Consider the following 13,018-nt stretch of genomic DNA (forward strand, 5'->3'; position numbering starts at 1 on the left):
GTTTCATGCCTCTATCAGTACATTTGTAGTTCCCAACAAGACAAATAGTGAGTGTTTGGGAAGCCCCAATTGGGCATGCATAGATTACCTTGCAGTTGTTAAAGAGGACCACAGGAGCAAAGAAATAAGGAGGATCATTTCCTCTAGTACCGGGAGAGGATGGTACAGCAGCCCTCTCTGCCTTGGGAGCCAAAATGTCCTGAGCTGCCACCACTTGGATGTTGCAAAGTCACTGGTTGCATGCCAGAATGAGCATGAGAACATGATGCTGATATCCTGTTTATGGATAGCAGAGACCCTTTGATTTTCTCTGAAACAAGACAACTTTTTTGGGGGTGGGGTAAATTTTGTCCAATAAAGCCACTGGGGGGAGGTTGATCCAACCCGGAGGCCTCTAACCAGCTGTTGGATATGACCGGGACCTTTTTTGTGTGTGCTTCTCCTGTTAGGTTTCTCTCCTATGTCACTTGCTAGCCAGAGGACTCGCTCTTGTGGTCATTCCTGTAGCCACGTACCTGTTGTTTTTCTACGTCCACTTGACTTTGCTGTATCGCTCTGGGCCCCACGACCAGATCATGACCAGCGCATTCCAAGCGAGCTTAGAGGTGAGAAAGAAAGGCCCAGGGGCCTGACAGCTGACAGTGCTGACGTATGCCCACGGAGGTACAATGAAAAATAGTGTGGCCAGAGCGTGGGTGTTTTTCTGCGTGTCCAACACCTCCTCCAGTCCCAGCAGTGGATAATGCGGCCCAGGTGCCAGGCTGTATAGATTCGGGAGCTGACCAATGATTGGGTAAAGATACCAGCTCAGAGAATAAGCAGAACCTTCGGCTCATAACCTGCTTAGGCTAAAGGACCACGATCTTGAATTGACCATGGATTGGTTCGCATGCATATGTTCCTTACTGGATGGCCTTTTATGCATGGCTGTTACCCTCACGGTCACCCCTCCGACGACTTCAGGTCTTTGTTTTGATTATGCATGCTGTTTGCGACCGCCAGAGGTCGCCTCACTCTCCCCCTGCTTTCCCCCACGTTTTCACATTAGAGATAAAACAGGTCTCTGAAAACGTGGGCAAAATGCAGGGGGAGAGCGAGGTGACCTCTGACGGTCGCAAATGGCATGCATGATCAAAACAAAGACCCGAAGTCGTTGGAGGGGTGACGGCGTGGGAAACAGCCAAGCGTAAGATGTCTTAATGGTGTGTTTTATTTATTTATTCCCTGCTGCTTCTCCCCAATGGGAACCCAAAGTGGCTTACAATGCTGTTCTCCTGACCTCCGTTTTATCCTTACAACAACTACCACGTGAGGTAGGTCACTCAGTTTCCACAGCCACGTGGAGATCAGAATCTGGGTCTCACGAACCCTGTTCCAGCAGTCTCAACACATGCTCTACAACAGAGGGCAGGTACAACAGTGCAGTCACAATTTTTATGCTCACTCCAGTTCAAATGGAGCTCCAGTTCACTTATCCATCTGTCTGTGATCAAGAATAAAGGGATCCACTTCTATACTTTCATGTATGAACCAGGCCTGATGACGTTAGCCCACTTCTGGATGGAAATATGATTTTAGACAGCAATATTAGTTATTTCTGGGTTTGTGAAACCTCCACCACTTGGCTGAATGTTTTGTGGTTCTTTCTAGGGTGGGCTTGCTCGGATCACTCAAGGGCAGCCTCTGGAGGTGGCGTATGGCTCCCAGATCACCTTGCGGAACGTCTTGGGCAAGCCCATGCCCTGCTGGCTGCATTCTCACAAGAACACTTATCCCATCAGGTGGGAGCTGTTTTGTTCTGTGGCAGAGTCTCAGTTAAGAAAGGTTAAGCCTGAGTTTAGTCTGATGTCTGAAGTGACCAGCCAGTGTTTGCAGCCAGCCTACAAGCAAGAATCGGAAACTGTTGTTCGAAGTGGGCTTGCAAGCTACGGTTTATGTTCTAACTGGTTTACTGTGATGCTGTGATTGACAAGGAAGTCATTATCAATTTTTGCTCCGCCTCCCAGTGCCTCCAAACCATAGAATTGGGAGTGTTGAGTGAATGGAACGTGAAAGCAGACGAGTGGCAAGACGCCAAGTTTTGCATGTACATATTGAAGCTCAAATCCTGGTTCTAACCTCTATTTTGTGTAAACCACAGCTTGATGTGACATCTGTCATTGAAGGCCTCATGTGCCTGTCCCACATAACTGGCTTTAGTATTCCGTAAATGGTGTAGTAACTGGATTGAAGCTTTGCCATCAAGGGTTGGGACATCTTAATAGATGTATTATTTCTTGAAATTATTCAGAGGGTGGGTGAAATTATTCAGAGGGTTAGGCCCTGACCCTAGATGGCGCAGGCTAGCCCGATCCTGTTATATCTTGGAAGCTAAGCAGGGTCGGCCCTGGTTGAACCACTGCATGTAGCAAAGGATTCTGGGGCATAGTCTACAGCCTTCCATCCTTCCTAGGTCCGTAAAATGAGTACCCAGCTTGCTGCTGGGGGTAAAGTGTAGAGGACCGGAGAAGGCACTGGCAAACCACCCCGTAAGTCTGTCTAGTAAACGTCGGGATGTGACATCACCCCATGGGTCAGGAATGACCCGGTGCTTGCACAGGGGACTACCTTTACCTTTATTTTTTGTCTAAGAATTAGCCAGGCAGTCTGGAAGTGGGTGGCTAGCATTGACCAAAACTTGGCAGGAGATTCTTCACAGGTTGCTGCAACAGGTGTCGGAACTCCCAGCTGCTACAGTCACCTGGAGGCTTCTCACCATCTGGACTCAGCATAGTTTAAGCATTCTCCAATCTGTAGAGCCTTCTCCAGCCAAGCTGCTTGGGGAATGGCCATGAAGTCATTGCCCGGTGTGGGGTAGAGGGAGTGCCCCCCAAGCGTGTATATAAGCCACTAGGGGAGGAAGATAAGGCACTTCCCTTCTCAGCACAGCTGCTTGGCTGCTTCTGTCCTTGCACCCTCTTCCTCCTCACTTGATGGCTCATATGTGTATTCAAGGACTTCTGCTCCATGGTCATGAGGGTCAGATCAGTCATTTTGCAAAGGCTTTCTGTTGGCCATCCCTGTATCAAGAAACTCTAGAGCTGGAGCAATGGACTACTCATGCATCACTCAGATCCTAGCCAAGCCCAAGCTGATGGGCAGTAGATTCAGGACAAACAAAAGGAAATACTTCTTTACACGACAAATGATCAAAATGTGGAATTCGCTGCCAGGAAATGTAGTGATAGCCACAGGCGTTTATGGCTTTAGAAGGGGATTAGACAGATTTATGCAGGATAGGTCTATCAATGGCTACAATCCATGGTGACTAAAGGGAACCTCCACATTCAGAGGCAGTCAGCCTTTAAATCCCAGTGCCAGGAGGCAACATCAGGGGAAGGGTTGGCCTCTAGGCCGTGTTGTTGGACCTCCAGAGGAACTGGTTGGCCACTGTGTGAGACGGGATGCTGGACTAGATGGACCACTGGTCTGATCCAGCAGGGCTCTTCTTATGTTTTGAAGCCCTGTGTGTATTCCTTATTGCCTTGTTCCACAGTGCCTTTCCCTCAAGCTGTCCTCCCTTCCTTGTTTGCAGGTATGAAAATGGCCGTGGAAGCTCCCACCAGCAGCAGGTGACCTGCTACCCTTTCAAGGACGTGAATAACTGGTGGATTGTGAAAGATCCTGGCACGTGAGTACTGAGGTTCCTTTAACCTCTGGTCTGTGGAGAGCGCTGCACAGTGTTTCCTGAATCCCAAGCAGGGCACCGTAGGTCCGGAATGCTGACAGAGACAAGGGCCAGAGGCAGGTAGTATAATCAGGAAAACAGTCTGAGGTCAAGCTGCAGAACCGAGCAACAGAATGTGAATTATCTGGTTTTAGAATTGGCCTATATCCCTGTCTCTTCAATCTATATGCAGAACATATAATTAGGAAAACTGGATTAGATTTAGATGAAGGTGGAGTGAAAATTGGAGGGAGGAACATTAATAATTTGAGATATGCTGATGACACTACATTATTGGCAGAAAATAGTGAAGATTTGAAACGATTACTGCTAAAGGTTAAAAGAGAAAGTGCCAAAGCAGGACTACAGCTGAACATCAAGAAAACAAAACTAATGACTACAGGAGAATTACACAACTTTAAGGTTGACAATGAGGAAATTGAAATTGTTCAAGACTTTCTATTACTTGGCTCCACCATCAACCAAAAGGGAGACTGCAGCCAAGAAATCAGAAGGAGATTGAAACTGGGAAGGGCAGCCATGAAGGAGCTAGAAAAGATTTTGAAGTGTAAGGATGTGTAAGGATGTGTCAGGAGCAGGCCATGAGGATGGTATGCGGTAGTGCGATTGTGCTGCTTCCAGGTGCTGTTGTGCTATTCTGTCCAAGGCCAGTCTATGCCCCGTGTTTAGTCTTCATAGATTCCCATACTGTGGGAATCGCCAAGTACTCCTTCCTGCCTCTGGGAGGGGGGTTGCCTGGGTTACCAGTTATCTCCTTTTGCTCTTCCATATATGCTATGTACCTTGCCTTTGCCCCTTACTAGTGTCCTTTTGAATATGGCTTCTGAAACCTGTCGATTCTAACCAATAAAGCTGCTTTCGTGGATTTGCCGTCTGCTGAAATCTGTTTATGGGTTTGCCGCAGGGCTAGAGCTTACACTGGCCACCAAGACTAGATTAATTCATGCCATCGTATTCCCTATTACTATGTATGGGTGTGAAAGCTGGACAGTGAAGAAAGCTGATAGGAAGAAAATAGATTCCTTTAAAATGTGGTGTTGGAGGAGAGTGTTACGGATTCCGTGGACTGCCAAAAAAAACCCAAATCAGTGCCTGAACTAACCCTAGAAGCTAAAATGACTAAACTGAGGCTGTCGTATTTTGGTCACGTCATGAGACGACAAGAGTCACTGGAAAAGAGAGTCATGCTAGGAAAAGTTGAGGGCAGCAGGAAAAGAGGAAGATCCAACAAGAGATGGATTGACTCAATAAAGGAAGCCACAGCCTTCAATTTGCAAGATCTGAGCAAGGCTGTCAAAGATAGGACATTTTGGAGGACTTTCATTCATAGGGTCGCCATGAGTCGGAAGCGACTTGATGGCTCTTAACACACACACAGAACTGGCCTAAATGCATATACGTTGGGTTGGATCCTACCTAACATTTCCACCAATTCATTCTCCCACTGGAGAAATTTGACCCTGCCCCTGTTCCCGGAAGCCTCCTGACCCCTGGGAGCAGCATTTAAGGGGCTATTTTAGGTTGCAGTGGGAGGGGGGAAGTGAGAAATTCTCGCTCTGCTGGTGGAAATCCTTCCATCCATGGTAATTTTTTGGCAAGCCCAACACCATAATAGTATGTTTTCAGTGGATTGAGCATTTCCAGCTCATAACATTTCCACAGCTCCAGTGTTTGCTGTAGGTTTCTAAACTATAACAATCATAGCTCCAGCTCTCCCAGCAGTGGCTCATCTGGAGAGCCGGCGTGGTGGAGTGATTAAGGGCGGTGGGCTCTAATCTGGAGAACCGGGTTTGATTCCCCACTCCTGCACATGAGCGGCAGACACTAATCTGGTGAACCGGGTTGGTTTCCCCACTCCTACACACCTGCTGGTGAACTGGGTCGGTTTCCTCAATCCTACACTCCAACACATTTGGGCTAGTCACAGTTCTTTCAGAACTCTCTCAGCCTCACCTACCTCACAAGGTGTCTGTTGTGGGGAGAGGAAGGGAAGGCAATTGTAAGCCGGTTTGAGACTCCATAAAGGTAGAGGAAAAAGTAGGGTATAAAAACTAACCCTTCTTATTCCTCCTCCTTCCTGTCTCTCACCTAGTCCTTAAGCTTTGGCTTGCGTGTCTCCTGATGGCTTCTCTCTTGCTTTCCCACCCGCTCACTGTGACCTATTTGATTCTTTTTTAAGGTGAGTTAAGGCCTTTGTCCTTGTGCCTCTCTCCAACAGGCAGCAGCTGGTGGTCAGTAACCCGCCACGTCCTGTGCGCCATGGAAATATTGTGCAGCTGGTCCATGGGATCACAACTCGCTACCTGAACACGTAAGCTCCTTGTCATCCTTCTGTGACGATCCTGTGTTCGTTAAGATTTTTGCTCAAGCTAGCTGTTGGTAAGAACGAAAGAAGTGCCGTACTAGATTATAACTCGCTTGGTATTCTGACACCTGACTGCCGTGAGTCCACTGAAGAGAAATCTACGATGGCGTGCATCGTGCTTGGCATGTATCCAGTGCCATCTAGTATTCAAAGCTGTTCACGTGTATTATCTCTTGTATTCCATTGCTGTCACTGGCCACCAATATCAAGTTAATTCATGCCATTGTATTCCCTATGACTATGTATGGGTGTGAAAGCTGTACAATGAAGAAAGCTGATAGGAAGAAAGTAGATTCCTTTGAAATGTGGTGTTGGAGGAGAGTGTTAGGGATACCCTGGACTGCCAAAAAAACAAATCAGTGGGTTACAGATCAAATCAAGCCTGTACTGACCCTAGAAGCTAAAATGACTAAACTGAGGCTATCGTATTTTGGTCACATCATGAGACGACAAGAATCACTGGAAAAGACAGTCATGCTAGGAAAAGTTGAGGGCAGCAGGAAAAGAGGAAGACCCAACAAGAGATGGACTGACTCAATAAAGGAAGCCACAGCCCTCAGTTTTGCAAGATCTGAATAAGGCTGTCAAAGTTAGGACATTTTGGAGAACTTTCATTCATAGGGTCTTCATGAGTCGGAAGCGACTTGATGGCACTTAACACACACATACATTCCACTGCCAGGTTCCTGAGATGTGCCATCTCTGAATGGGGCAGGTTTCTCACTTCTGGGCCAGTTGGCTGGTACACCAGTACACCATTGTGGAGTAGTGGTTAGAGTGTTGGGCTCAGCACTGGAAGACCCAGGTTCGAATCCCCACTCTGCCACAGAAGCTTACTAGGTGACCTTGGGCCAGTTGCACACTTTGGGCCTAACCTACCTCGCACGGTTGTCGTGAGGATAAAATGGAGGAGAGGAGAACAACGAAAGCCGCCTTGGGCCCCCCTTGGGGAGAAAGGCGGGGTATTGATGTACATAAATAAATGTCTGTAGGAGGAGGAGAACAGAATGGGTTTGTCTCAGAAGAGCTGGGCCCTTTATCCTGCTCCAGCGATTTTGATGGAAGAACAGCTGGGGAGCCACTTGGATATTTATTTCTGGATTGCCTTTCCCTCTCCAGGCTTGGACACCCTCTAAAAATGCGGGGGCGGGGTGAGGTCAGGTTCTGATTTGTTCTTCTGGCTTCACAGGCACGACGTCGCTGCCCCGCTGAGCCCCCACTCCCAGGAAGTGTCCTGTTACATTGACTACAACATCTCCATGCCAGCGCAGAACCTCTGGAGAGTGGTGAGGGCCAAAAGCCGTTGCTGGTGGTTTCTGTCCTCCTCTTTAGCTGAGGAATAACTTCCAGAGTAGCAATTAATACAACTAGCAATTGGAATATAATTTTAGAAGGATGCTGGGGTGGGGGGATTCTTGGCGGAAGAGTGCTTTGCTTCTTTTTCTCTCGCTGGTCTTGGTAATGTCGGTTGGTAGCGGAGTGGGGAGTCCTCAGGTGGGGCCAGATCCAGGATTAAGTACCCAAAGGTCAAGAAAAAAATCAGCATCCAAGGCCAAAGGTTATACAATATAAAGGTTATGTCAATACAAAATACGTATATATTTATTACAGGCTAAAATCAATAACATATATAAGGCCTTGCAGTAGCCTACCAAACCAACATGCTCATGTACACATACAACACAAATAGACATAAAATCACAAAATTAGACCCTGACCAAACGCGTTTCAGCCAAATGGCCTTCCTAAGTGGTCAAAACAATCACATTTCCAGACTACCAATATGCATAACTTTCTAAAAATCTTTATGACTGCAGGCGCGTTGTGTCCTGAAAAAAAAAACAAATAATTGAAAAGATATTTAAAAATAGTAATCAGACAATTATCCTGTATACATCAATTATATAAAAATAATTTTTAAACCAATTAAGGCTCCACACTTACTGAAGGATAACAGTTAATATATATAACTGCAAGACTTCCTTATCTGTTTTAGGCTGCCATACAAATGGGAAACAAATCCCTGTGTGTGACTCTGTTGTTGGTTTACACATGGACACATCATAAATAGAACTACAGCCTTGGGCAGTACAGTTGCGGCACCTGCTTAACAGGTTAATGGGTTCTCCCAGACTAATCCAGGCCTGATTTAAAAAAAAAAAAATCTTTGAGCCCTTATTATAATAATATACAGTTTAACATGCGACCTGCTCAGGCTTGAAAATTAACTGTTCATGTGTATGTTTTCTGAGACCGCTGAGGAAGGCCTTTCGGCCAAAACGCATCTGGTCACAGTGGTTTTATGTGTGTTGCCAAACTGTATTGTTGATATATGGTGTTTTTAATAACTCTTTGAGGCTTTTTATGAATTCATGCACATGATAAAGAAACTTATTATTTTGTTTATGCTAGCTCAACCTTTTTGGTTCCTGACCTGTTTTTTGAGGCTTGATTTGGTTCCCTTCTTCTATGTTTGAGAACCAAGGAACAGCCACACAACGTATACTGTGTTGTTGGCTTTGGGCTCGCTCTAATCCAGTATTGTGTCTTTGGGACCGATAGTGCCACTTCAAGGCCTCAAAAGCAGAGAGACTTTCCCACAGTGGAGGGGCTGTGGCACAGTGGAAGAGCCTTTGCTTGGCATGCAGAAGGTCCCTGGTATTCGACTTTCTCTTGTTGCTGTATATAAAGATCTCAGAAAGCCCTGTATGATTTGTTTAGCAGGCAGAACGTCTAGTTTCCTTTCCTGGTTGTAATCTGCGTCAGTTTGGTGACGTTGAAATCCCATTCTTCAATCATTAGCCAACGCGTGCTATCATCGAAGTAAGATAATCATGCATTGGAATGGGAAGTTCAGAGTGTCGAGCCACCTTTTGATCTGTGGGTGGGGCATCGTTGCCAACTCCACTGCCAGTGATGAATAAATGCCAAGTCTTCCATTCCCGTTGCAGGAAATTGTGAACCGGGAGTCGGACGGGGACATTTGGAAGACGATCCTGTCTGAAGTAAGGTTGGTCCATGTGAACACCTCAGCAGTGGTGAAGGTAAATGGATCTCGGGGCTTCTTTTTCCGACCGTTTTTCTAAGAGCTCATGAACCTTGTGTGTAATTATGCTGTGTCATGGATAAAAGCTAACATGCTTCTCCTCCCCGCCCCTCTTTATTTCCCAGCTCAGTGGAGCATCCTTGCCGGAGTGGGGCTATCGGCAGCTGGAGATCATTGGGGAGAAGATTTCCAAGGGCTACCATCAGAGCATGTTGTGGAATGTAGAGGAGCACAGATACGGCAAAAGTCAGTGGAAATCGGAGCACACCCAAATGTTCTCCACTTGTGTTTGGGATATTTTTAAAATGGTGTTGTTGAAGTGGATTTGCTGCTGCTACAGTCCTCGCGGGCTTCCCTAACTCTGCCATGTGCAGTGTTCCATCCCTCATTTGCCCTGCTAGCCTCTTAGAGACACCTGGCATCTTCCAAGACACTTAGGTTGGACCACAGAAAGAAATGCTGGGTCCTTTATGCTCAAGGAGAAGAGGAAAGATGGGGAAGGGCTGTGGCTCAGTGGGAGAGCCTCTGCTTGGCATGCAGAAGGTCCCAGGTTCAATCCCCAGCATCTCCAGTTAACGTGGTGATGTGAAAGACCCCTGCCTGAGACGCTGGAGAGCCACTGCCAGTCTGGGTAGACAATACAGACCTTGATGGACTAAAGGTCTGAGTCAGTGTAAGGCAGCTTTGTGTGTTTGTGTGCTCTCACTGATGAACACATGAAGCTGCCTTATACTGAATCAGACCCTTGGTCCATCCAAGTCAGTGTTGTCTACTCAGACCGGCAGCGGCTCTCCAGGTTCTCAGGTAGAAGTCCTTCACATCACCTACCTGCCTAGTCCCTTTAACTGGAGATGCCAGGGACTGAACCTGGGACTTTCTGCATGCCAAGCAGATGCTCTACCACTGAGCCACAGCCCCTCCCCTGTCTGAAGTAAGGTTTGTCCATGTGAACACCTCAGCAGTGGCGAAGGTAAATGGTTCTCGGGGTTAATGGGTGTGGCTAGAGGGTGTGCCATGCAACAGACTTGCTCAATCCAAGCAGGTCTTGGTCCCGTCACTTCCTGGTGGGAACTCTTTTAACCTTTTTGAGCTTCGTAATGGAAGGGAGATAGGATGGAAATGTGATGCATCCATTGGTGATTCTTATCCTTGTCAAAGTTAAAAGAGAAAGTGCCAAAGCAGGACTACAGCTGAACATCAAGAAAACTAAATTAATGACTACAAGAGAATCACACAACTTTAAGGTTGACAGTGAGGAAATTGAAATTGTTCAAGACTTTCTATTCCTTGGTTCCATCATCAACCAAAAGGGAGACTGCAGCCAAGAAATCAGAATTAGACTGGGAAGGGCAGCCATGTAGGAGCTAGAAAAGATTCTGAAGTGTAAGGATGTGTCTCTGGGCACCAAGATTAGATTAATTCATGCCATCATATTCCCTATTACTATGTATGGGTGTGAAAGCTGGACATTTAAGAAAGCTGATAGGAAGAAAATAGATTCCTTTGCAATGTGGTGTTGGAGGAAAGTGTTATGGATACCGTGGACTGCCAAAAAAAACAAATAAGTGAGTTATAGATCAAATCAAGCCTGAACTGACCCTAGAAGCTAAAATGACTAAACTGAGGCTATTGTATTTTGGTCGCATCATGAGACGACAAGAGTCACTGGAAAAGACAGTCATGCTAGGAAAAATTGAGGGCAGCCGGAAAAGAGGAAGACCCAACAAGAGATGGATGGACTCAATAAAGGAAGTCACAGCCCTCAGTTTGCAAGATCTGGGCAAGGCTGTCAAAGTTAGGACATTTTGGAGAACTTTCATTCATAGGGTTGACGTGACTCGGAAGCGACTTGACAGCACTTAACACACACACACACACACACACATCCTCGTCAAAGAGGCCAGACTTTCAGGAGATTCACTGGGGAGGGAGAGTCATCCTGGGTTTGGAGGTGCCTCCTATTCAGGATCAAATTTGACTATGGAAAACACATATCTGAGTGTTGTGACCATGATTTCTAGGGGCAAGGAGAGGATGCCAGCCCTAGATTCTAATTATCATAGCCAAGTCTTGGGGTGAGGTCAAGCCAGGCCAGGCCTGGGTGACTGAAGCAGCCACCCAGTATCTCAGGGTGTTCTCTAGATGTAACCAAGAATGGAATGTTTGCCTCTTAAATGACAGGGCTGGATCCCCCAAAATACCAGGAGGATGCAACACCCGGGAGCCATTCTCCAGGTACCAGCTGAAGATCTCCTGCTATTACAACTGATCTCCAGCTGATAGAGATCAGCTCACCTGGAGAAAATGGCCACTGTGGCAATTGGACTGGGGCATTGAAGCCCCTCCCCAAACCCTGCCCTCCTTGGGCTCCGCCCTAAAAATCTCCAGGTATTTCCCAACCTGGAGCTGGCAACCCTACTGTATAAATGGTTCTGTAGGAGGGAGCTTCGTTTGGGTTGTGGCAGAGTTTTGTTCTTTCCTTCCTGGGTGCTTTTTGAGCTGGCATTTTTAATAGGCACTCTGCTGACTGCTGAGACTAAAGAAAACCCAGAAAACCAGTATGGGGAGAAAAGAAGGGTGCGGGGTGCCTGCTGTTCTGAAAGCGCTCTGGGGAGCTGGACCTTGAGTCGAATTTTGGGTCCTCCAGCACTTTCAGGGCTTCAGGTGAGCAAGAAGCATCTCTGCTCTTCTGCCCCAGGGACCAGTTGTGTCTCAGACCCCTTGTGCTTCTCACTCTTCCAGGCCAAGAGCAGAAGGAGAGGGAGGTGGAACTGCACTCGCCCACGCGGATCAGCATCGGCCAGAACCTCAGCTTCATGGCCAAGTTCACGGAACTGCAGGTGAGGACAAAGGGTGCCAGGAACAAGGGTAGGCAGGACTCTCCACCGCAGCCCCTCCCGAGAATAGCCAGGTGGCCTTTCAGGAGCCAGGTGTTGCTCTTTCCTTGGCAAAAAAAGTCACTGAGATGGAAAGGTTGGCACAGGGGTGTCAAACTCATTTGTTACAAGGGCCAGACATTACATAAACATCACTTGGTTGGTCCGGGCCCTGCCTTGCTAGCCCAGATCAGGAGCTGGGTGGAGGGGGGGAGTGACTGGTGAGACCATAACAGACTCTCCAGCCCATATCAAGAGCAGGGGTTGGCTGCCTTGGCTGACGAGTCTGCAGCTGGCTTGCCAGCCGAGGTCGAGACTGGGGGGGTGGCTTCCTCGGCTGGCTGGCAGGCCAGGCAAGAGCTCTCAGGGGGCTGGATCCGGTCCACGGGCCTTATGTCCCCACCCCCAGGTTAGCATCTTCCGAAAGATGGTTTCAGCCGGAAACTCAAGGCCAGGTAGCTATTACAAGACATATTTGCCGTTAAATTTAGAGCTAGGAAGCATATTGACAAGATGAGTAAGTGGGCACCACAGGTCATTGGCCGAATACGGCCTCTGTGTGCTGAAGGTCCCACTTCCATTCCTAGTATCTCAAAGGATTGCAGAGGGGTTGGAAAGATCTTTCTCTGTCTGAAATCCCATTTGAGCCACTGCCATTACTGGGCAGGGTAGACTAATGGCACGATTTAACTGAAGGCAGTTTCCTGCATCCATTCCAGAGTCCACATTCTGCGTTTAGCGCCAGTTCTTCCATCAGGATAAGTTACACCAGTCAAATGCATTTGCATTCATGTCTTCAGTTGCCCTGCTTCCCTGATGTAGGTTTTTGAATAATTTGCTTCTCTGCAGTACAGAAGAGTGATAGGAGGAGAGGGGCATAGCTTTAAATTTCACTAGAACATGGGGTCATCTGATGAAGCTGGAGGGTGATATTCAAAACTGATAAAAGGAAGTATTTCTTCACACAATGCTTAGTTAAATTGTGGAACACCCTGCCCCAGGAT

The 13,018-nt window shown here is 47.3% G+C and overlaps 1 protein-coding gene across 1 annotated transcript in view; it reads left to right on the forward strand.

Moving 5' to 3' along the window:
• Positions 1-13,018, forward strand: part of POMT1 (protein O-mannosyltransferase 1) — a 29,069-nt gene that overhangs the window by 10,555 nt on the left and 5,496 nt on the right. Inside the window, exons 8-15 of the mRNA XM_056860368.1 lie at positions 450-605; positions 1,651-1,781; positions 3,575-3,670; positions 5,946-6,038; positions 7,282-7,378; positions 9,044-9,136; positions 9,264-9,384; positions 11,881-11,978. Of these exons, the coding sequence (XP_056716346.1) occupies positions 450-605; positions 1,651-1,781; positions 3,575-3,670; positions 5,946-6,038; positions 7,282-7,378; positions 9,044-9,136; positions 9,264-9,384; positions 11,881-11,978 (885 nt within the window). The remainder of the gene's footprint in view (positions 1-449; positions 606-1,650; positions 1,782-3,574; positions 3,671-5,945; positions 6,039-7,281; positions 7,379-9,043; positions 9,137-9,263; positions 9,385-11,880; positions 11,979-13,018) is intronic.

The sequence above is a fragment of the Euleptes europaea genome, chromosome 14 (genome assembly GCF_029931775.1).
Source record: "Euleptes europaea isolate rEulEur1 chromosome 14, rEulEur1.hap1, whole genome shotgun sequence".
In the NCBI taxonomy this organism is placed as follows: domain Eukaryota; kingdom Metazoa; phylum Chordata; class Lepidosauria; order Squamata; family Sphaerodactylidae; genus Euleptes; species Euleptes europaea.